The following is a 23,500-nucleotide window of genomic DNA, read 5'->3' on the forward strand; positions in this document are numbered from 1 at the left end:
GCGCTCAGACAAAGAAAGGTCAGGCTCCTGAGCTTCCACGGAAATGTTCCTCCCACACCCCGTAGCGGTGGCTCTGGCTGCACCTAACGTAGCGGCCAACCTTTACGAGCACCTTCCTAGGCTCCTGGACACCTTTTAATCAACGGCCTGAGAAGTTGGTGCCATTATCATCCCAGAGACACAAAAGTTGCCCAAAGACCAGGAGCTGATGCAAGGCCAGACCAGGACCCAAACTCCCGAGTTCACACCTCGAATCACACTGTTGCTTGTACCGTCTATGGATATTTTGTTTTCTCAGCAAATGAAACAGGTCATGGCAACAAAATACAGTAACTCTGAAATAAAACTTCAGAACTCTGAGGCTAGCTTATTTGATGTCATAGGCGTTTTCTATAACTCCTCTCCTAGCAGCATTATTCATTCGTGCACCAAAGGTGGAGACAACCAAAATAGCCATCAATGGATGGAGAGATAAATAAAATGTGGCCTATCCATACAATGGAATATTATTCAGCCTGAAAAGGAAAGATGTATTGATACATGCTCTGGCATGGATAAACCTTGAAAATGCTACGTTACGTGAAAGAAGTCAGTCACAAAAGACCACATATTATATGATTCCACTTATAGGAAATGTTCAGACTAGACAAACCTATAGAAACAAAGATGAGGGGGTGTTGGGCTGCGTGAACAGGGGCATTGGGGAGGGAGTGGTGGCTGAAGGTTGCAGGGTGTCTTTGCGGGTGATGAAAAATCCTGAATGTGATTGTGGTGATGGTTGCACAACTGAATACAGGGAAGCCATTGAATTATACACATTATATAGGTGAGCTGTATGGTGTGTGAATTATCTCAATACAGCTATTTCAATAAATCTATCAATAAATAACAATCCACTCCTGGGACCCCTGGTTCTGTGCAGATGTCAAAGCAACGTCAGGGTCAGGTGTTGCCTTACCAGCCACTTTAGCTTCAAGGAAAACAAGGTGCTGAAGAAGAACACAATCCAAATGATCGGGCAGATAATGAGGCCAAGCCAGAAGATTCGCGCTTCTGCTTCGGTGGCGGCGACATTATTAGGAGAGACCTTTGTGGGAAAGTGATTCATTGATTTTACATGTGCTTCTGTTACGCGCTGGGCGCCGGCCCCCGTGGGCTTTGGGTAGGGCAGGATCAGAGCTGCCCAGAGCCCGAAAGGAACCCACGGACTCTTCCCACAGCCGCTCTCCCCGTGCTGGTTCGCCTCGTCATGGAGAATACCTTTCTGGCTTCAAAAATCCAGTGGCTTTTCCCATCTTCATCGACCTGGTTCCACCAGCGGAGGCCCACCATGAGCCTCCCAGTTACGTTCTGAGGAAAAGGGACAAAATGACGCTCAGCGCACCTTGGGCAAAAGGCAGGGCGTCACCTGTTTGTTGGCGAATAAAACAAAAGTTAAACTTGTACTGGGAGCAGAGAGGAGGGGAACTGGACTGCGGTGGTTTCTCAGTTTTCGAGGCTTCTAATTTTTAATTAAGCTTACCTTAAAAAGTGACAGAATCCCCAAATATATATATCCACAGTAGGTAGGACATTCAAATCTCTGTATATTATATGTAAACTTTAATAAAAATCAAAGCCATATGGAGTTGTCATCTCACATGGCACATATTTGCAACAGTTGATATCCTGAAGCCATTTACCCAACACTAAACAATGTATTTTCCCCTCTAATTTTAAGTGACTCTGGCTCCATATTCCTAAGAATGTATCAGCAGTTCCAGTCAAAATCGGCCACCTGCATCAGGACAGTCACCATCCGGGAGCAGCCCACGTGTTCCGGGAGCAGCGGGAGCAGCGGCATCAGAGGGGGACTCACCTTCACAGACCAGAAGTCGAAGGAGAGGAGGAGGAGCACGGTGACGAAGCAGCCCACAAAGCTCCTGCTGAACCAGTCGCAGCCCACGTAAGTGACAATGGCGCTCACTCGGAAAAACAGGTGGAAGAAGGTGGCCAAGGGGTGCCTAGGAAAGAACCCAGGAGGCCCCTCACTCCATGGTGTCTGACTTCCCACGCTCTCCCTGGCACATTTCACACCAAACCCAGCCAGGCTGCAGCTCCAAGGGCGTCCAGCACTAAATTAGAAGGCCCGCCACAGTCAGCATTGTACACGATTTTTCCCCTCCTGAAGAATCCCGTACTTTCCCCTCATTTGATAACAAACATCGCTTGCCCTCTTTGAAACTGGGTCACCTTTGAAGTGAAATTGACCATGGTCACTCACTGCCTTCCCACCTCGCAGCAACAGGGACTAGTTCCCTAAAGCAAAGGTTGGGTTATCACCCAGTCGTGGAGCAGTGGGTCCACGTGCAGCTCATGGGTGCTGTCTCGAGTCATCGGGGAATACATGTTCCTGGATAGAGGGAAATGAGAATGACGCGCCAACGACAGGTCTAACTCGTGATTGCTCATGATGAGTGGGACTTAAATGATGAACTGGAGTCTAGGGGGAGATGGGTTTTGTTCACTGAGCCCCTAGGCACAAAAGAAGACACAGAGCCAAGGGGAATGTGCTCATCCTACACCAGATGCTGTTGGGGTTCTTTTCCCAGCCTTACAAAGGGTTCAGCATTCTGGAGAAAGGGGCTGCACGTAGATGATTAAAGAGTCCAAGGACGAAAAATAATTTTGAAAGGCATTGGGGGTCAGAGGAGCTTCAGCTAAAGGGAGCTAAAGACTCTCCTTGTCTAGGACCCCGTGCTATTTATTATAACACAATTTGTCCCAAGGCAAGGTGGAAATACACACTTGAAAGGGTAAGGTAGCAAAGGGTACAGAAGCATTGTCAGTTTGGGGAATAGCCTACAGCTGTTCAGGTGTTTGGCCAACAGGAGGCAGTAAAATGCCCTGAGCTGTCTTGGCAGTTAACAATCCTATTCAGGTTTGGGGGAAGTGCTGTTTACCGTTTCCAACAGGTAAACTACTTTTGACTCAACCCTGTTGAGCTCCCCAAGCTTCACCAACCTTTTGGTGAAACTCTTGTAATTGTTACATGCTGGAATTGGTTCTCGGCAAAATGCTTTAAAAAAAAAAATGCCCTAGCTGGTTTGGCTCAGTGGATAGAGCGACAGCCTGCGAACTGAAAGGTCCCAGGTTCGATTCCGGTCAAGGGCACATGCCTGGGTTGTGGGCTTGATCCCCAGTGGGGGACTTGCAGGAGGCAGCCGATCCATGATTCTCATCATGGATGTTTCTATCTTTCTCTCTTCTTTCATCTCTGAAATCAATAAAAATATATATTTTAAAAAAATTAATCTGGAAGATGAGAGACCTGAGGGTAATCAATAACGAGGGACACCCATTTGTCGGAGCAGGTAGATAACCAACAACTGTAGGGGTCAGGCAGGCGACAGCCGTGGTGACATGGGCCAGGCAGAAGAGAAGACACTCATGGCTTTCTATTTCTTTCTTTAGGAATCCACTTTTGATAGAGCTCAGGTAGAGAAAAACACTCAATCCAGATCAAGAAAGCAACAGGGCAGGGCCAGTGATGATGGCAATGAAAGCGCCACCCATTGCTAGGGAGGTGGGGGGTAGGCCTCCCTCCAGGGCAGGGGACTGTACTCTGCACATCTGCCCTTGTACTGCCAGATTCAACATTTCACAAGAAGCTAGAAATCCAGACTTGGATGGCAAATAGGATTTTAAGTGATGGCTACTAATTCTGTTAATAAAATAATGCAGGCTGTGTATCACCCTGGCCCGCCAGCTGCCAGCTTGCAACATCTGGGACGACAAAGAGGCAGCCAGCACACCTGCAAGGGACTTCCCAAAAAGAAGCAGGGTCAGAATAAGTCAACTAGGGGCTCCTATAGGATGGTGTGGTTTCAAACTCCCAAGGGAACGTGGACTAAGATTCAGAAGCAGAATTTATGACTTCTGCATGTACTCCTGATGTTCCAAAGGAAGTTCCAGAGGAAGCAGGGGACCATGCCCAAACACCAGCTGTGCGCCAGAACGTTTCTCATCGGTGCCTTTCAGACACTGAGCTCTCCTGGCAGCCTGGTGAAAGGCCGGCCTGGATAGAGTACCTCGCACTTAAGAATTAGATGTGATGCCCTGGCCAGGGTGGTTCAGTCGGTTGAAGCATCATCCCATACACCAAAAGGTCATGGGTTTGATTCCCAGTCAGTGCACATACCTAGGTTTCGGGTTTGATCCCTGGACGGGCCACATATGGGAGGCAACCCATTGATGTTTCTCTCAAATAAAAAAAACATCCCAGGTGACGATTGAAAAAATAAATTAAAAAGAATTAGACATGATCACACAGAACTTCCAAATATGGACTGTTCCAGAAGACAAGACTTTTGGGAATTTCTTAAACCCTTTTTTGCCTTAAATCATATTGAGGATTTTCAATAAACTGTCTCTATACAATTTTCCCCTCACACTGAAGATAAATGAATCATCTCACCATATTGGAAAGTTCTTCGAAGGCAGAAACCATGTTTTGGATACTTTTATATCCCCAACAGTACATGACTTTTAAAATTCTCAGCAAATATTGGTTGTGTTGAAACTTGTGATCGAGTCCTTTAAGGCCCACTGGGACATCTGTCCTCTTTGTAGGACACATACAGACTTAAAAGATGTGAGAGAGACCCAAGTGTGCAGTAAAACCTGGAAGTTGGTGTATTTGAATAAATCCCCTGCCCACCACTTCTTTTTCTTTCTTTTTAGGCTGTGGTTTCCTGAAATAAAACACACAAAAAATTCCAATTGTTGGAAAGTTCTGCTTAGTTGGGAAGTATTATTATTGTCATTCAATCAAATTATTATTATTCGCACAATGCCCAAAGCAAGTAGAAAATGATGCCTGTTGCATTTTCAAATATTGCTTTAATCTTTTCTTATGCAGGTTGCTCTCTGCACAACCCTCCAAAGCCTGATGCAAGTCTCTCTCTGGAATTTGCCCAGCCTTTGCCCCCAGCTAGCACTAATGTGGCCGCAGACCAGTTTTCTAGTTTTGAGAGTTTTTTTTTTTTAATATTTTTTAATATATTTTATTGATTTTTTACAGAGAGGAAGAGAGAGGGATAGAGAGCTAGAAACATCGATGAGAGAGAAACATCGATCAGCTGCCTCCTGCACAACCCCTACTGGGGATGTGCCCGAAACCAAGGTACATGCCCTTTGACCGGAATCGAACCCGGGACCCTTGAGTCCGCAGGCCGACGCTCTATCCACTGAGCCAAACCGGTTTTGGCTAGTTTTGAGAGTTTTGAAGGCTATGGCTTAAGCCTGTCCATTCTTCCCTGCCATGGGGTCCTCCATCCTGCCAGCATTCTCTCCTGCCACCTCCGCAGCTGCAGGGCAAGCACACACACCGACAGCACCTCCACCTCTCAATGCCACTGGCTTCCAGTTCCACCCTCCCAGGCACCCACCTGGCCGTCCCTTGAGAGGTGCCCAACTGGCAGGGTTCCAGTCCTGGCTCCTACCTCAGAGTCGCTCCATGGTCCTCCCTAAACTACGTAACCCCTCAGCCTCAGTCTCTGCTTCTGTACAATGGGAGTGCCAGCAGCAGCCACTTCCTAGGATCCTGAACAGATCAAGTGAAGCCGGCGAGTATGAAGTGCTAGAAACACAGGCCGTGCTTCGTAACTGCAAGCAGCTGTTGTCACCTCAGCCCCCGGAGTCACTCGAAACTGTTCCACCTCGAGGAGCCACACTGCAAAATTCCCCCTCTGACCACAACTTTCCCCCTCTCATTCCCCGGGGCACTTTTCATCTCAGGATTCCCCCAAGACTCCAGATTCCATATTCCCCTGCCACGTTGCTTTTGCTGAAGAACCACCTTCATTCCTCAACTTTAATACGGAGAGTTTTCCACTGGGTCCACCTGGCCCGTCGAAGCCTGTTCTCTCAGCAGAGGAGGCGGGAAGAATGACAGGTGGTGAAAGGGGAAATGAGACCTTCATCAAAGTGTTAAGGTGGGAAGAGGCTCAATGGGCTTTTGTTTACATTTAAACCTATTTGTGGAGTTCTTGGTCCCAGAACTCCTATTATCTTCCTCCTTAGAAGGAAACACTGAGATTTCTCAACCTGGAAAGTGCATGAAAGTCTCCCGAGGGGCCTGCAAATGTGCACGGCGCCTGTCCCGACACGCGGGTGCCGGCTGAGAGGGGCCTGGGCTGACTTCACAAAGCTTTGAAAGCTCCGCTCTACCCTGGTTCGCAAACGCAGGCCCAGCGCCACATCAGGCTCACTTCCCATCTCTGTAACTAAAGTTTTATTGGAACGCAGTCATGCTCACTCATTCGCTGGCCTGCAAAGCTAAAATATTTACCCAGAAAGTGTGCCAACCCCTGGTCCAGACCAGCAGGAACAATTTGGTGATGAAATCAGGCTCCACTCACAACAAACCAAAAAGGAAACAAACGGCTACCAACGGCCACTTTTCCCCTAAAAAATCTGCTTTCAATAGTGGCAGCGTGGGAGCTGACTGGCCAGCAGAACCAGCGATTATGCTGGGAGAGTAGCTGTTTCTGGACGGTTGAGGGGTGGTGACGGGGAAGGTGCGCAAGGAGCCTTCTGGGTGCTGAGATGGTCCACATCTTGATCGTGTGTGTACACCGTGTACAAATTCATCAAACCGTATGCTTAAGATTCGTGTACTTGACTATATGAACACTACACCTCATAAAAAAAATGTTTCTGATTGAAGCCACTGACCAAGGAAAAACATGTGCAAGTCACACTAAAAATTCTACGTGTGATACAATCCAGCAAATGCACTCCTCAGGATTTACCCAGAAGGTGAAAATGTACGTCTGCACACAGATATTTATTAGCACCTTTATTCATAATTGTCCAAAATAGGAAGCAGCTAAGATGTCCTTTAGTAGGTGAATGGATAAACTGTGGCACATCTACACAAAGGACTATTACTCAGCACTAAAGAGAAATGAGCCATCAAGCCATGAGAAGTCATGGAGGAGCCCTAAGTGCATATGACTAAGCTAAGGAAGCCAGTTGGAAAGACTACACACTGTTTGATTCCAGCTATATGACATTCTGGAAAAGACTAAACTACGGAGATAGTAAAAAGGTCAGTGCTTGCCAGGGGTTGGGGGAGGGAGGTTGACTAGGTGGGACACAGAGGATTTGGGGGGCAATGAAACTAGTCTGTATGATACTGTAATGGTGGACACATGTCATTATACATTTGTACACGCAGAGCGTGAACCCTGATGTAAACTATGGACGTTAGTTAGTAATAATATATGGGTTCATCAATTGTAACAAATTATGACACTAATGCAAGATGTTCATAAAGGGAAATTTGGGGTGGGGAGGGGCTTGTGGGAACTGTATTTTTGCTCAATTTTTCTATAAACCTAAAACCACTCTAAAATGGATATGGGTCAGGGAGGGGTATTCTGTCTAGGCAGTACGTGGTGTAAATCGGGGAAGATGATGTCCCATAGACACATACCCCTTTCCCACAAACTTCTAAGTCACGATTGATTTGGGGAAGGCGGGGGGACAGGGGGGCGGGCGGGGGGAGGCCGGCTGGTTAGATTAGCAGTGATCTAACAGTATCTTTAAAATTTGCCTTTGATTTAATTTGTTAAACGGATAAGTAAACTGGACTCAATTCGAAAACTGGACTCTGATTTTTAAGACTGTCTCTGGCTTGCATTCCTCACCCAACATCCTATTTTAAATTCTTCATCATCTTTCAGACACTCTGGAAAGCTTTCTGCTTTTCCCTGCGGCAAAGGTCTGGGGTTTACTTTGCCACCACAAAAAGAGCATCTGCGATGACATTTAGCATCTGCTTCAGAGTAATTCGGGGCGGGAGTGGGTAGGTGAAGATGAAACAGGATGGCCATGTGCTGATCACGACTGAACCCGGGCAACTGGAACACCACGTCATTGTTCTCTGTACTTTTATGTAAATTTGAATTAAAAAGTAGAAAAATAAATCATCAAGGCAGCCTCAACTTTGCATTGAGGCCAAACACCTTTCAGAATAAACCAAGCCCACGGGTTGATATTCTGGGGGCTATGTGTGGTAAAAAAAAAAAAAAAAAAATCCAGACCTAAAATTCTCCAATTGAGTAATTAGCCATTACGGTTGAATGCATGAGGAAAATTCCAGAAAGGAGGTCCTTTCTTCTGCACTTACTGGTCCCTCTGCAAAAAAAGGGCCACTGCTATATGGAGTACAAATGCCTACTTGCCCCCCACCCCCACCCCAGTCCCCCCACCTGGACAGTGGGTACAGTGAAGTCCAGGGAGGCTAAATCCACATTTGAGCCCCATCTTTGCTATGTACCACCCTGGACAAGCTACTAAACTCAGAGCCTCCGTTTACTCACCTATCAAATGGGAGACCATTTACCTCAGATGTCTGAGGCTTCCAGGAGATAAAATACCCAGGATGCCAGACCAGAGGGTGGTTGTGGCTAATAGTAATCTCCCTGTTTGACTCATTAACAGTCAAGATTTTTGAGAATAGAAGAAAATACGAAAAAGCCTTGACCAGTGATGTCAGACATGCTTTTTCCCATTGTTAGAAGTGACGAGGGTGCTACTATTTATTTCTTCAGCCCTGACACCCACCTGGAGTCAGGTGGCTCTTCTGCTAGCAGCAGTATGCCATCATGGAGATGTGGGCAGAAGGGGACCTCCAGTGTGAGAGGAAGACAGCTAGGATGACATCTGCCTCCTTCAGCCATTCTCCATCTGCCAGCTCCTGCGTGCCCTGGAGCTTGTTAGGAATGCAGGACCTGCAGCCCCACCCCAGACCTCCTGAGCCCAAATCTTCATTTTAACAAGACCCTAGGTCAGTGATGGGCAACCTTTTGAGCTTGGTGTGTCAAACTTCGCCAAAAAACTGAGCATAACTCGGGTAGTGTGTCACTTTGAGGAAAAAACATTATTTCGCAAATGTTTCATCCTCAGGAGCAGCAAATGTTTCATCCTCGGCATGCGGCCGCCTCAGCGGCCACGTGTCATCAGAAATGGCTACGCGTGTCAGTGCTGACACGCGTGTCATAGGTTCGCCATCACTGCCCTAGGTGATTCCTATGCTCATTACAATTGATGAGCCTTCCTCGGTTCCCTTTTCAAGATAAACCAGTTCCAGGAACAAAGCAGAAAGGGACGGAAGGATCCCATGCCTGAAAAGGCAGAGAACCCTGCAAGCCTTCAGAAACCCCATGCTCCAAGGATGAAGCACCTCGGTGGAATCTGACTTTTCTTCTCTAGAATGCTCCACAGCAATGCTAGCACCATCATCCTTCAGACCCTGGCTTCCGGCTTCAAACAACAGCACATCCTCCTCCTCCCCGACATCTGAGCCGGAGACTGCCAAGTTTTCAGACTGTTGGGATATCTGAGTCTATGCTGATTGCTAAGTCCTCACAGCTTTGATTCAAAGGTCAGCACAACAGAGGTTTGAGTGTGGAAATGAGTAAAAGAACAGACTTCCCTCTGGTCACCACCGTATTCCCTCTTGTTTCTGTTCTTTATTTTTTTTAAAGAGACTTCCCAACCTTAGAGGCTGAATATGCTCAGGCTACAAAATGAAAGTGAACCCCAGGGACAAGTCCATGGGCCCCTGGCCACATGGCCCAGGCTGGGCCCTGTGTGGAACCCTCTCCCCTCTGCCCAGAGAACCTGGTGATCCCCACCCAGGCCACACCTTCCTGCTGCTGCTGGACTCAGGGATCAGATTCCTTAGCTAAAGACCCAGAGGTTTTGAGTACATGATCAGAGTAGTACTATTTACAGTCACCAAAAGGTGGAAACAGCCCAAATGTCCATCCACAGGTGAGTGGATGAACAAAATGTAGCACATCCATACGATGGAATATTATCCTATACTAGTGGCCCGGTGCACGAAATCCGTGCACATTAAAAGGGAATTAATTAGAGGAAATATTTTAATATTGCTATTTGCCCTTTCTCTATAATAGAAGTGTCAGAGATGAAAGAAAATTAGTAAAATGTATATAAAATCTCCCTCCTGTCAGAGTCTGGGGCACGCCGCGGGACCTAGAGTCAAGTCCCCGCCCACCACCTGCACGCACTTTAAAAATGCAGGAAACGCCCTAGCTGGTTTGGCTCAGTGGATAGAGCGTGGGCCTGCGGACTGAAGGGTCCCAGGTTCGATTCCGGTCAAGGGCACATGCCTGGGTTGTAGGCTCAATCCCCAGTGTGGGGCGTGCAGAGGGCAGCCAATCAATGATTCTCTCTCAACATTGATGTTTCTATCTCTCTCTCCCTCTCCCTTTCTCTCTGAAATCAATAAAAATATATTTAAAAAATAAAATTAAAAAAAATGCAGGAAACCCAGACCCAGCCGGCCCCACCCCCATTGGGTGAGACCCAGACCCGGCCAGCCCCACCCCCATCAAGCCCCTCCGGGCAGGGGGTGCAGCCTCAGGTCCCCCGGCCCGGCGCTGGGTTTGGGGGCACAGTCTCAGGTCCCCTGTAAAGCCCTGCTGGGCGGGGGACGTGGCCTGAGGTCCCCTGGCCCAGCACTGGGGCAAGTGGCGCAGCATGAGGTCTCCCGGCCCGGTGCTGGGGTGGGGGCGTGGCCTGAGGTCCCCTATCAAGCCCTGCCAGGCGGGGGATGCAGCCTGAGGTCCCCTGGCCCAGTACTGGGGCCGGGGGGGGGGGGGCGCGGTCTGAGGTCTCCTGGCCTGGTCCAGGGGTGGGGGGCATGGCCTGAGGTCCCCTGTCAAGCCCCGTGGGGCAGGGTGCGCAGCCTGAGGTGTCCCGGCCTAGAGCTGGGGTGGAGCGGCCTGAGGTTCCCTGTCAAGCCCGCTGGGTGAGGGGTGCAGCCTGAGGTCCCCCATCAAGCCTAGCCCTCCCCCCACAGCGTCATGTCAGCGCTGAACGGGGACGCACGCAGGCAGTGTCATGTCCCTAGCAGGGGATGCAGGCAGGCAGCTTCACCTCAGCACTGGGTGGGGACGCACGCAGGTAGCCTGACGTTAGCGCTGGGGGTGGAAGTCCCCGCCCCTGTCTCCGCCCACAGACTGGTCGTGACTGGGACACTGTAATGGACAAATTAGCATATTACCTCTTTATATGTATAGATAATAAAAGCCTAATATGCAAATTGTCCCTTTGACCGGGAGTTCGACCGCTCCCTATGACGTGTGCTGACCACTAGGGGGTGGCGCGGAACATGGCGGGTGTCAGCGACTCGGCGCTGGCAGTGGGTGGCAGTGCCTACGGCCCATGGGCCCCAATGAGAGCGGGACCGCAGCAGGATAGTGGAGCAGGTGGCACCAGGCCAAGGCAGGTGCGAGCAAGGCCCCATTGCCCTGCAGATGGAGACCAGTGGTGGGGTGGGGGGGCGCTGCCTGGCTCCCAGGCGCTGAGGGAGCTGGGCAGGGGCCCAGTGACTCAGGTGGAGGGGGGCCCAGGTGCTGCCCAGCGCCCAGAGGTCAGCTGGGACCTGCCCTTCCACGCCAGAAGCTCACACTTCGATCACCAGCCAGGCCTAGGGACCGCACCCATATACATGCACCGGGCCTCTAGTTCAACCATAAAAAGGAATGAAACACTGATACCTGCTACAATGTGGATGAACCTTGGAAACATTAGGGTAAGGAAAAGAAGCCCAACCCAAAGCTCAGATATTGTATGACTCCACTTAGGTACCTAGAATAGGCAAATTTATAGAGGCAGGACGTGGAATAGAGGCTACAAGGGGCTGGGAGGGTGGAGGGAATAGGGAGTTAAGGTAATACAGTGGAACTTTGGTTCTAGAACTTAATTCATTCCAGAAGGCTGTGCAAGAAGTGATTTGTTCGAAAACTGAATCATTTTTTCCATTAGAAGCCATGTAAATTGAATTAATTCGTTCTAGACCAAGCATGTCAAACTCACGGCCCACGGGCCACATGCCTCGTTTATTTGGCCTGTGTTAGCCCTTGAGTTTGACATGCTTGTTCTAGACCCCCAAATGATTCCCTGTTTTAACCTTTCTTATATAGTACATGTCTAATGTACTATTTAATCTACAAACAAACACTCCTTTTCTTAAATTTATGGACCCACCTCTACTAGCCTTAAAGCAATCACTTTCAGCACTCGGTCCAGGGGTCCCTTTCAGGAAGTCAGTATACAGCATCTTTGCCTTTTCACATGCCATTGCCTCTGAAATGCCATCACTGGCTAACTGCTTTTTGTTTATCCAAATCAACAACAGTTCTTCTACCTCTTCAACTGCCCATGGTCATTGTTTCTTTCAACACCTTAGCAACATTAGTGTTGAATTTTAGAGAGAGGAAGGGAGAGGGAAAGAAACATCAATGATGAGAGAGAATCACTGATTAGCTGCTTCCTGCATGCCCTCTTCTGGGGATCCAGCCTGCAACCTGGGCATGTGCCCTGACCAGAATCGAACCTTGACCTCCTGGTTCATGGGTTGACCCTCAACCACTGATCTACACCTCGAGGCAACATTAGCACTCTTGATGGCCTCTTTATGTTTTAAAATTGTGCTAATTGTCCATTTTGCCAGCAACAAAAGAAAAATATTCACAGCACAATTTCTTGAGATGTTAACAATTCAAGGTTTAGTGGTAAACTGACTGAATTCTCTCCCCTTTGTTTGTGGCCAGAGAAATGCTTTGTCAGGTCAATGACTGAAGTTTTGTTACACAACTGAGACATTCCCGGCGCCCGCCCCCTCTCACCTTCCCGAACAACTTGGCCAAGAACTGAATTTGGTCCAGATGGGAGACGTTTGGGAACTAAGGTTTGGCTGTACAGGGTTTCAGTTTGGGGTGATCAAAAAAGTTCTGGAGATGGATGGTGGTGATGGTTACACCACAGTGTGAACGTATTTAATGACACTGAACAGTATACTTGAAAATGGTTAAAATGGTACATTTGATGTTATGCATATTTAACCACGATTTTAAAACTATGGAAAAGAAAAAGCAATGAGTACATGCTACAACATGAAGGAAGCTTGAAAACATTCTTCTAAGTGAACAAAGCCAGACACAAAAGGTCACATCCTATAGTATTCCATTCATATGAAATATCCAGAATAGACAAATCCATAAAGACAGGAAGTGATTAGTGGTTGCCAGGGCTGGGGGGAAGGGTGAGGGGAGAGTAGGAACTGATTGTCTAATGGCCATGGGGTTTCCCTTTTGGGAAGATGAACATGTTCTGGAACTGACTGATGGTAATGGTTGCACAACTTTGTGGATGTATTAAGTGCCACTGGAGTTGTGCACTTTAAAAAGGTTAAAATGGTCGGCTTTACATTGTGTGTATTTTACCACATTTTAAGAGAGAAAAGAAAGGGGGGAACAAGAGACACTGCCTTCACTAGCTCCCCTTTAGAAAGAAGGCAGCAGAGCAGGGGTGAGGTTGGGGGGCGGGGGTGTCACTGAGGACCTGTGTGACTTGGGCAAGTGACTTAACCTCTGTGTGTTAAAGATGAGACAGGGCGAAAACCAGGACTACAGGCTTTATTAGAGGAGAAGGACCCTGCCAGGCTGTCCCGCAAGGGGAGAACAGCAACACGTGCAGAGGGGAACACGCCTTTTGAGGGGAGGAATGGGAAGGGATGGGGCTTAGGGTCCTCGGCATGCGCTGATTGGTGGTTTCGTATAAGGCACATGATTAGGCACTTAGGTACTTAGGAATCAAGAGCTTAGGGTACTTGGCAGGTGCTGATTGGTGGTTCAATGTACAGTCCATATAAGGTGCCTGGTTAGGTGCTCAGGAATGTCCAGGCCGCAGGTGCAGGTTATGACATACTCCGCCCACCAGTTGGGGGAAGGGAGGATCTATCATGTGTGTGTTCCAGTTTCCTCATCCGCAAATGGGGTAAGAGCCAGAGGTACTGCAGTGCACAGGGGGTGCCTTTCAATCACCGTCATGTTCCCTGGAGTCATGCAGTGCATGCCTGCGCGGCCATATACACTGGTGACAGTACCGCTGGCATGTGCCTGCTGGGAAGATTACATGAGAATGGGAGTGCATGCAAAAGGGCTTAGGACACTGCCTGGTGGGCAGCAAGGGTTCCGTTAGTACCAGCTAATTAATGGGCGTGACCATCCCACCACCCTCCTTTTGTGTAAGGCAGTGCTCCACGTGGGAATCACCTGGTTCAAGCATGTCAAACTCGCCGAATTTGACATGCTTGAGTCTAGTTGAAAGGAAGCTTCTGATTCTGGAGCTTGGTGGGTGGGGAGGGGGCTGAGCGTCTGCATTTTAATGAGTCCCCAGGAGATGCCAGTGCTGCTGGTCCAGAGACCAACCTCAGGGGAGAGAGGGAAGCTGTCGCAGGCTGTGTGAGTTTCCCAGGCAGCAGTAACAAAGCACCACAAACTAGGTGACTTAAAACAACAGAACTTTCTCTCACAGTCTGGAGGCCAGCAGTCCAAAATGACTTGTCAGTAGGGTTGGTTCCTTCTACGGGCTGTGAGGGACCCTCTGTCCCAGGCCTCCCTCCTGCCTTCCGATGACAGCTGGCACCCTTGCAGTTCACAGCTTGTAGCCACATCATTCCGATCTCTGCCGCCATTGTCAAATGGCCTTCTCCACCCGCCTGTCTTCACACGGCTGTCTTTTCATAAGGATGCCAGCCATATTGGATTAGGGGCCCACCCTACTGCAGTATGACCTCATCTTAACTAATTACATCTGCCAAGACCCTGTTCCAAGTAAGGTCACATTTCAAGATACTGAGGCTAGGACTTGGACATACCTTTTGGGGGAAGATGACCCTGGGGAAGGGACATCTTTTCTAGTCCACAGGAAGTACAGACTAGTGGCTGCTCTGATAGCAGAATCAGCACCAGAACCTGTCAACCTATAACACCTGCCTTGGGACAAAGGCACCCAAAGAAAGGAAGTGAGCTAAGAGGGGGACGGAGAGCTGCTCTGCAGAGGACCGGGAGCTGGGAGAGTGCAGTGAACTGCCGAGGGTTGGCGCAGAGGCGCTTACTCAGGTGATGTGCTGCTGGCATCAGGCGCATGCGCTGCCGGCCAGCTGCCCGTTCTGGAGGAACCGACTCCCTGAGGAAGGGTCATCTTTTCTGGGTCGCAGAAAAGTATGGCTCACAGCTGCTTTAGTGGCCCTGCTTGATGCACTTCCTAGCCCTACAGCCTGAGGGCTGACACAGGCGATGAGCCCCGGCTGGGGCTTCTAAACTCCATTCTCCAAAGGAGCCAGGGTTCCTTGGAGAAAAGGCGATTCCAGGGACAGGTGGAGAAATGCATACGAGGAGGCTGGGCCCTCGACACACCCCAGGTAGCAAGGAAGCTGCCAGAGACACCAGAGTCGGGTCAGAAAGACTCAGAAGCCCACAGGAAGGCGCTCCCACTGGCCAGAGGTTCGACAATTTAAGCAGCAATAAGACTGTCTTATCCATGAGTCATGTGATTCTTTTTTAAATATCTTGATTTCAGAGAGGAAGGGAGAGAGAGAGAAACATCAATGGTGAGAGAGAATCATTGATTGGCTGCTTCCTGCACACCCCACCCTGGGGGTCGAGCCAGCGACCCCGGCATATGTCCTGACCAGGAATCAAACCATGACCTCAACCACTGAGCCAGGCTGGCCAGCCAGTCATGTGATTCTTAAACTAAACCCTCAGTGGTCAGCTGTAGGGGATGTTGGGGAATGATCTCATTACTTGAACAAAAAGGAAGGATAAGAATCAAGTATCTATTATGTTATTTTTCTATAAAGTATGTCTTGTAATGACTATATATTTGAAGAAGGAGGGTTTCTCTTTCTAGATTTCTTTGGCTCACTAATGAAGACAGAATGATAGAATTAGAATGCCCCCATGATGCACCCCCCAATGTTAAAGAGTAGCAGCTGAGAACACCCAGGCATTAGGAGCTCCCTGATGGAAGAACACACTAGAACCACCCAGCCCAGCTGCTCCCAGACCCTGACCATTAGGCTTAGTGTGAGGTAAGAAATACTTATTACCTTTTTAAGTTTGGGGGTAATTTGTTATGCAGCAGTAGCTAACTACTACAGGCTCTAATGCTGAAGACTTTGAACTATGTAAAACCCACGTTCTGTTTTGTCAGGTGATTCCCAAGGGCAAGAAGGACAAGGAGATTGGGTTCCTCTAAGAATCAGGGTGGTAAAATGAAGAATCCCAGGCTTACTTAAAGACAGCTGCGGTGGGAGGAGAGCATGAGGCCAGCTGCGGTTACACTCACCTCTTTTACACAGGAGACTTGGAGTTACTAACTGAGGGAGAGAAAGAGAGCAGAGCAGCCAAGGACTGACTTTCCAGAAGGCCGGGGAGGAAGTCAGCTGGCAGGAAGGTGTGCAGAGCAGGTGACAACCTGGAGAGGCTGAAGGAGGTAAGGAACCTGGATTCCTGCTTGTTTTCACCCTTGTTGTGAGTAGGGTGCTGTTTGTTTGCACTGGAAGTAAAAAGTAGAATTCACCCATTTATGTGCTTTTGTTTCTGAAGAGCTGCTAGATTCTGCTAGAAAGTGGGCAGGATTTAAAGGCATCGAATATTAGCTCTCGTGTGGGCTTGGATCTATTACTTGGCTCTTGGGAGCTTCCGTTTCCTCATTTGCAAAGTGGAGAGAATCCTGCCTTAAATTGCATTTATTTCTTTTTTTTTTAAACCATTTTAATATTTTGGGAATCAGGATACATCCACTAATGGTTGCAAATATTATTAAGGTATTTATTTTCTACCTCCCAAAACTATAACTGAACCAGGGCACTTTAAAACGATAGCACCTTAGGAACAAAGAGCCCAACTTATAAATTATTTAATGGGAGAACTGAGTGAACTCATATTAATTCATTCAGCAAATACTGATCATTACCACAGCCTGGCCTGTGGGGTCCCATTAAACTGCTGTCTTCATTCTTCATAACAGTCTGTGACATTTTAAGAAATAAATGTGCTTTCTGATAACAAAATGATGTTCCAAATCCAGCCGACTGGTTTCTGCCCCAAAACTTGGAACTGACTCCTCTTTAAGGAGTCGTGGATTCTTTGGGTGGTAAAGAGAACCAAAGACCAAAATCCAGCTCAGTTGGTTAAGTGACATCCCATACATCAAAAGGTTGCTGTTTGATTCCTGGTCAGGGCATATGCCCAGGTTTCAGGCTCGATCCCCAGTAGGGGGTGTGCAAGAGGCAGGTGAACAATGTTTCACTCTCACATCGGTGTTTCTCTCCCTCTCCCTTCCTCTCTCTCTCTCTCTCTCTCTCTCTCTCTCTCTCTCTCTCTCTCAAATAAATAAAATAGACCAAAACCTGGGGGCTGAGATGCAGATAAGAAGTAGTGGAGGGCAAAAAAAAAAAGTGCCATTCCTGGGCTACCTTTAGAGTGACAGAGTGACAGATCTGGAAAACACATGTTCTTTTAGAACAGAACATCATTTCTACAGTGTTTCTTCCCAAAATCATGACTTGGATCCAACCATGAGAAACATCAGACAGACCCAACTTCAGATACATGCCTCAAAATAGCTGGCCACCACTCTTCAGAGCTGTTCATGTCGTGAAAGATAAAGAAGAAAGGCTGATAACTGTTCCAGAATGACTAATTGCAATGGGCAAGCCTGGATTGGATCTTGAACTGGGGGAAAAGACACTGGACTATGAATTCTAGATTAGATATATTTCTCAGTTTCCATCATACTTTGCTTATATAAGAGAGTGCCTTGTTCTTGTAACACACAGTGAAGTATTTAGGGGTCAGGAAGCATGGTATGTGCAACTTACTTTTAAATGCTTCAGAAAACATACACTCACATACACCAAAGTGTTAACACTTGTCAGTTCTTTGTACTATTCTTGCTATTTTCTGGTAAGTCTGAAATTATTTCAAAGAAAAGAGGGTTTTTTTTTAAGTCTTTACAAGGACATTGATTCAAAATATTATTTTCCAACTTCACATATTTTGTTGCTGTATTTTACAGTTCTTTCATCTGTGGATCCATTAGCCACCAACACTCCCAAAACACTGAAAGCAGAACATTTTATAATTGCCGTGCACGCAAACTTATTGTTTGCAGATGAATCTGGTAGTCAAAACAATGACTAACATTGCAATTGAAACTGTAGTTGACATTGTCTAAGGATATAGGACTGAATTTGTAATCAACACATAGATGTCTTCAGTTGATTTTCAAAATCGTTTTAGAAGTATGCAATTTTAATAAATGGAGCGTAAAGCAGCAGCACCACATTAAAAAAAACCCTAATATTTAACCAGGCACTGTGCTAGGTCCAAGTGCTGTGAACAAAATGGACCTGCCCTCGCGGACATCACCAGTCTCTGGAGGAGGAAGGGGCAGAGAAGCAAACGGGCAATTTCAACTCAGTGTGAAAAGTGTCACTAATGGGGTAAGAAGAGTCACCATCAGAATTTTCAACAACTCACACAGCATGGCCACTGTCCAATCAGAATGGTGGTGCAGCGTCCCACCAGCTGTCCATACTGTTCCAGGTGCCAACCCTTCAGTATGGGAGTAAGGCAGGGCACCTACACGGTTCTTGGTCGTTACTGACATTTTAAGAAAACCCAAGATGTGGACACAACAGTCAGTCATCGGGCCTGGAGTCAGACACGGGGCTGCTGGGGCTGAGAGAAGGGGCACATGGCTCAGGATAGGGGGTGCTTCTTAGCAGTGATGAGGATTAAGATCTAAAGGATATGGGATTTCTTCGGGAGTGGGTGATTAAAATGTTCTGCAATTGGACAGTGACGATGGTTGCATAACCTTTTGAATGTACTAAAAAACCACTGAGTTATACACTTCAAAGGGGTGACTTTTATGGTGTGTGGATTATATGGTAATTAAAAACAAAGTTTTAAAGACATTTTAAGATCTAAAGGACAAATTTAGGCAGCAGAGAGCAAAGGGTATACAAAGACTGGGGGATGAGCAGGAACATGGGGGCTCAGGGTAAGTAGCCTCGAATGGCCAGGCACAGCCTGACCCCCGAGTTCGGGCCCTCACAGACAGGCCCCTCCCTCCCCTGGCCACAGCTTCTGGAGGTCTGGGGAGAAAACCATGGCATTAGAGAGGAATTCCAACTCCAAGCCCCTCGCACCCCTTGAAAGTGTAGAGATGCTATAGATGGAGTAATATTTGCTCCTCACTGTCCTAAGAGGTGGGGTGGGGTGGGGAGGCTGCAAACTCAGGTGCTTACAGGGCCAACCTGAGCTGGTAAATGAGTCAACTGGGTGGGTGAGGGCTGGGGCTCACCCAGAAGGGGCAGGCCCCACAACTCAACTCAGCCCACCCTCTCAACTCTAATGGCTTCTCAAAAGAAGTCCAGATTTTTAAAAATTATTGAATTGCATACTACTAAGTGGAAGAAGCCTATCCTATATAATAAAGAGGTAATATGCAAAGGCTATCCTATATAATAAAGAGGTAATATGCAAATTAACCCTCACACCCTCACAAGATGGCTGCCTACAACCAGGCTGGCAGGGGGGTTAGTGAGGGACGACCAAATGACTGAACAAGCAGGCTGCATGGGGCAACCAGGATGGCAGGGGGTTAGTGAGGGACGACCAAATGACTGAACAGCAGGCTGCATGGGCGACCAGGATGGCAGGGGGTTAGTGAGGGACGACCAAATGACTGAACAGCAGGCTGCGTGGGGCAACCAGGCCAGCAGGGGGGGCCGTGAGGGGCAACCAGGCTGGCGGGGGGGGCAGTTAGGGGCGACCAGGCTGGCAGAGGGGGGCAGTTGGGGGCAACCAGGCCAGTAGGAGGGACAGTAAGAGGTGACCAGGCTGGCGGAGGGACAGTTAGGGGCGACCAGGCTGGCGGGGGGAGGGGGGTGCAGTTGGGGGCAACCAGGTCAGCAGGGGAGGCTGTTGGGGGCAATTAGGCTAGCAGGGGGGGGGCAGTGAGGGGTGACTAGGCTGGCGAAGGGGGAAGTTTGGGGTGACCAGGCATGCAGGGGGGGCAGTAAGGGGTGACCAGGCTGGCAAGGGGGTCAGTTAGGAGTGACCAGGCTGGCAGGGAGGGGGCAGTTGGGGGCAACCAGGCTGGCAGGGAGGGAGCAGTTGGGGGTGACCTGGCTGGCAGTGGGGGGCAGTTAGGGGCGACGGGGCCAGCAGGGGGGGGGCAGTTAGGGGCAATCAGGCTGGCATGTAGAGGCAGTGAGGGGCGATCAGGCCGGCACGGAGGGGGGCAGTTAGGGGCAACCAGGCAGGCAGGCAGGTGAGTGATTAGGAGCCAGTGGTCCAGGATTGTGAGAGGGATGTCCGACTGCCGGTTTAGGTCCAATCCCCGGGATCAGGCATAAACCGGCAGTCGGACATCCCCCAAGGGGTTCTGGATTGGAGAGGGTGCAGGCTGGGCTGAGGGCCCCCCCATGCATGAATTTCGTGCACTGAGCCTCTAGTATACTATATGATTCCAAATATATGGCATGCTGGAAAAGGCAAAACGAAGGAGACAGTGGGTCAGTGGTTGCCGGGGGTTGGAGGGGGTAGTGAACAAGTGGAGTACAGAGGATTCGGGGGAGAGGGGGCGGTACAATGGAAATAGTTTATATGATACTGTAATGGTAGGTGCATATCATTATATTTGTCCAAACTCATAGAATGCACACCACCAAGGGTGAACCCTAATGTAAACTATGGGCTTTGGGTGATTATGATGTGTCAATGTAGATTCATCAATTGTAGCAAATGTTTCATCTGGTGCAGATGTTGATAATGGGGGAGGCTATGTGTGGGAAGAGGCAGGAAGGTATATGGGAAATCTCTGTTCTTTCACCTTAATTTTGCTGTGAACCCAAAACTACTTAAAAAAGAAAGTTTAGAAAATAAAAATAATACAACAAAAAATTTATTGAGGTGAAATTCACATCACATAAATTAACCATTTTAAGTGAACAATTCAGTGGCATTTAGTATTTCACAATGTTGTTCTAAAACATTTCCATCAGTCCAGAGTAAAACCCCACACGTAGCTGCACTTTCCCCCATTCTTCCCTCTGCAACCCCTGAAAACCACCAGTCTGCCTTTTGTCTCTGTGCTGAGTCAGATTTCAAATGTGACCCATTCCAATTTTTAGATTTAAATTCACATTCATTTAAAATACTTCCCTGGACTAAGAGTATCTCTGAGGCTTAGAGGCAGTCAGCTGACTGTCCTTTTGCAGTTTCTATTCTAAAGTATTTTAAAATTCAGGGGACAGACACATCTGTATTGAGATGCAGGAAAAACGTGAGGCTCTATTAACGTATTTGTGGCTATTTCTGAGTCATTCTGGAAGCCTCCTTGCTCCTGTGATGAGTGAGGAGTGAGTCATTGGCCATGGAACACTCCAGGCTGAGCCCTGTGAGCATTTCCTTGGGGCTGGCAAAGGGCCAGCCCTAGGCTTTTCCCCTTGGATTCCAACCCGTATTCATCGAGTTGGTCTTTACTAAGGAAATGTCATTGGCATCAGCACTTGCCAGAATATATGGCTAAACCTACCCCCACCCCAATGAAAGTGAAACACATGCGCACCAGTGTGAGCATTCCAGACTAGTATTTACCCAGAAATAGACAGCCTGGAAAAATGTCCCAAGCCCCTGGGAGCACAGCAGAATCTCACAGCCGGAGCCTTTCACACGCAACACCTGCTGAGTCAGCATGTTCCCATAGAGAGGTTCCGGCCCTTCCTTTGTTTGAGTTCCCTGGGAATGCTGACGAAGGTGAGACTTTCTGGGAATGCAGACCTGAGACCTGCATCTGGGACCCTGCCTCCCACCACCTCTCTCCAACCTCAGAAGCCCCAGACCGGCACCTGGAAGAATCTGGACAAAGGTCAGCATGAACCGAGTTCCCTTGTGCATCCCTGGAACACAACCAGTCCCACCCACCAGCATCTTTCGCCCTTCATGGGCCTCCTCACAGACCTCACTGCTTCCTTTCTTGCCCGACAGGCCACATGGCAGTCACAGGCAGCTTTCTCAAGTGTCAATCAGATCTGACCACGCCCTGCTCATCTACAAAGATTGTCCGTCAAAAGCAGGCAAAATTCCAACCCCCATAGGGGAATCCTCAAAGCCCTCCACATCCTTTCCCCTAACAAACCTCCAACTGTGCCTCTTCCTCCCACTCTCCCCCGGCCTGATTCCCACAATCCCTGGAATATACCTCACCTCAGGGCCTTTGCACTTGCTGTTTCCTCTGCCAGAACTCTCTTCCTGTGGATCTTTTCCATGCCTGGCTCCTCCTTCGCAGTTAGGTCTCAGTCCAAATGCACCTCCTCAGGCCTCTGAGCCCTCCATGACCTAAAGAAGCCCCCTGGCCCTAACCTGTTTGGCTCAGTGGATAAAGCATTGGCCTGCAGACTGAAGGGTCCCAGGTTCGATTCCGGTCAAGGGCATGTACCTTGGTTGCGGGCATATCCCCAGTAGGGGGTGTGCAGGAGGCAGCTGATCGATGTTTCTCTCATAGATGTTTCTAACTCTCTATCCCTCTCCCTTCTCTCTGTAAAAAAAATCAATATATATATTAAAAAAAAAAAGAAGCCCTCTGGCCCAGGACCCCTTTTTCTCGCATTCCTCTTCGTGGCACTTTCCACATTTGGATGTTACTTTGTTTGGATCTTTACTTACATGTTCACTGTCTTCCCCCTAATTAAAATGTCAGCTCCAGGAGGGCAGGGGCCTCTGTGTCCCCTGGAACTGTGTTTGACACACAAAGGTCCTTGAACACTTTTGTTGATTCAGTGAGTAAATGGGTGGGAAAAAGAACAAACCAGCCGAAACCAGTTTGGCTCAGTGGATAGAGCGTCGGTCTGCGGACTGAAGGGTCCCAGGTTCGATTCCAGTCAAGGGCATGTACATTGGTTGCAGGCACATCTCGGGTAGGGGGTGTGCAAGAGGCAGCTGGTCGATGTTTCTCTCTCATCGATGTTTCTAGCTCTCCCTCTCCTTTCCTCTCTGTAAAAAACCAATAAAATATATTTAAAAAAGAACCAACCAGTGGTTCTCAAAAGGCAGCCGATTTGGGACCTCCCCAGCAATGTCTGGAAACACTTTTGGTTGTCACAACTGGGAGGCTGCCCCTAACATTTAGTGGGTGGAGGCCAGGGATGCTGCTAAACATCTTACAGTGCACAGGACGGCCCTTGCAACAAAGGATGTTCAGTCCAGAACGTCAGTAGCGTCAACACTGGAATGAATGAATGAGTGAGTTAAATCCTCCGGGTGCATGCAGTCAAGCTGTCCAATATCAAACATCAAAGAACTTGACCAATGTCCCCTCTGATCAACAACTTCCTTTAATTGTGTAGGTCACAGTTCACCAGAAATCTCTCTTCAGTGATTTCATTGCTGGGACAGCATTCAATTTCATGTTAACAAGAAATATAAATAAGAGGAAGCTAAGCAGCTGTAAATATAAGGAGTTAATTTCAAAATGTGTAATTCCGTGCCCTAATCAAAGAGAACTGAAATTTGTCTAGTTCCCTGATTTTATGGGTTCTTTTCCTTGGTAACCA

At 48.3% G+C, this 23,500-nt stretch overlaps 1 protein-coding gene across 1 annotated transcript in view; it reads right to left on the minus strand.

Annotated features, from left to right (window-relative positions):
• Window positions 1-23,500, minus strand: part of TVP23A (trans-golgi network vesicle protein 23 homolog A) — a gene marked incomplete at its 5' end in the record, with an annotated part of 30,157 nt that overhangs the window by 1,098 nt on the left and 5,559 nt on the right. The window contains 3 exon segments of the mRNA XM_079789519.1: window positions 959-1,087; window positions 1,261-1,350; window positions 1,859-2,003. Of these exon segments, the coding sequence (XP_079645645.1) occupies window positions 959-1,087; window positions 1,261-1,350; window positions 1,859-2,003 (364 nt within the window).

Source organism: Cnephaeus nilssonii (genome assembly GCF_951640355.1).
Source record: "Cnephaeus nilssonii genome assembly, chromosome: 2".
Taxonomy (NCBI): domain Eukaryota; kingdom Metazoa; phylum Chordata; class Mammalia; order Chiroptera; family Vespertilionidae; genus Cnephaeus; species Cnephaeus nilssonii.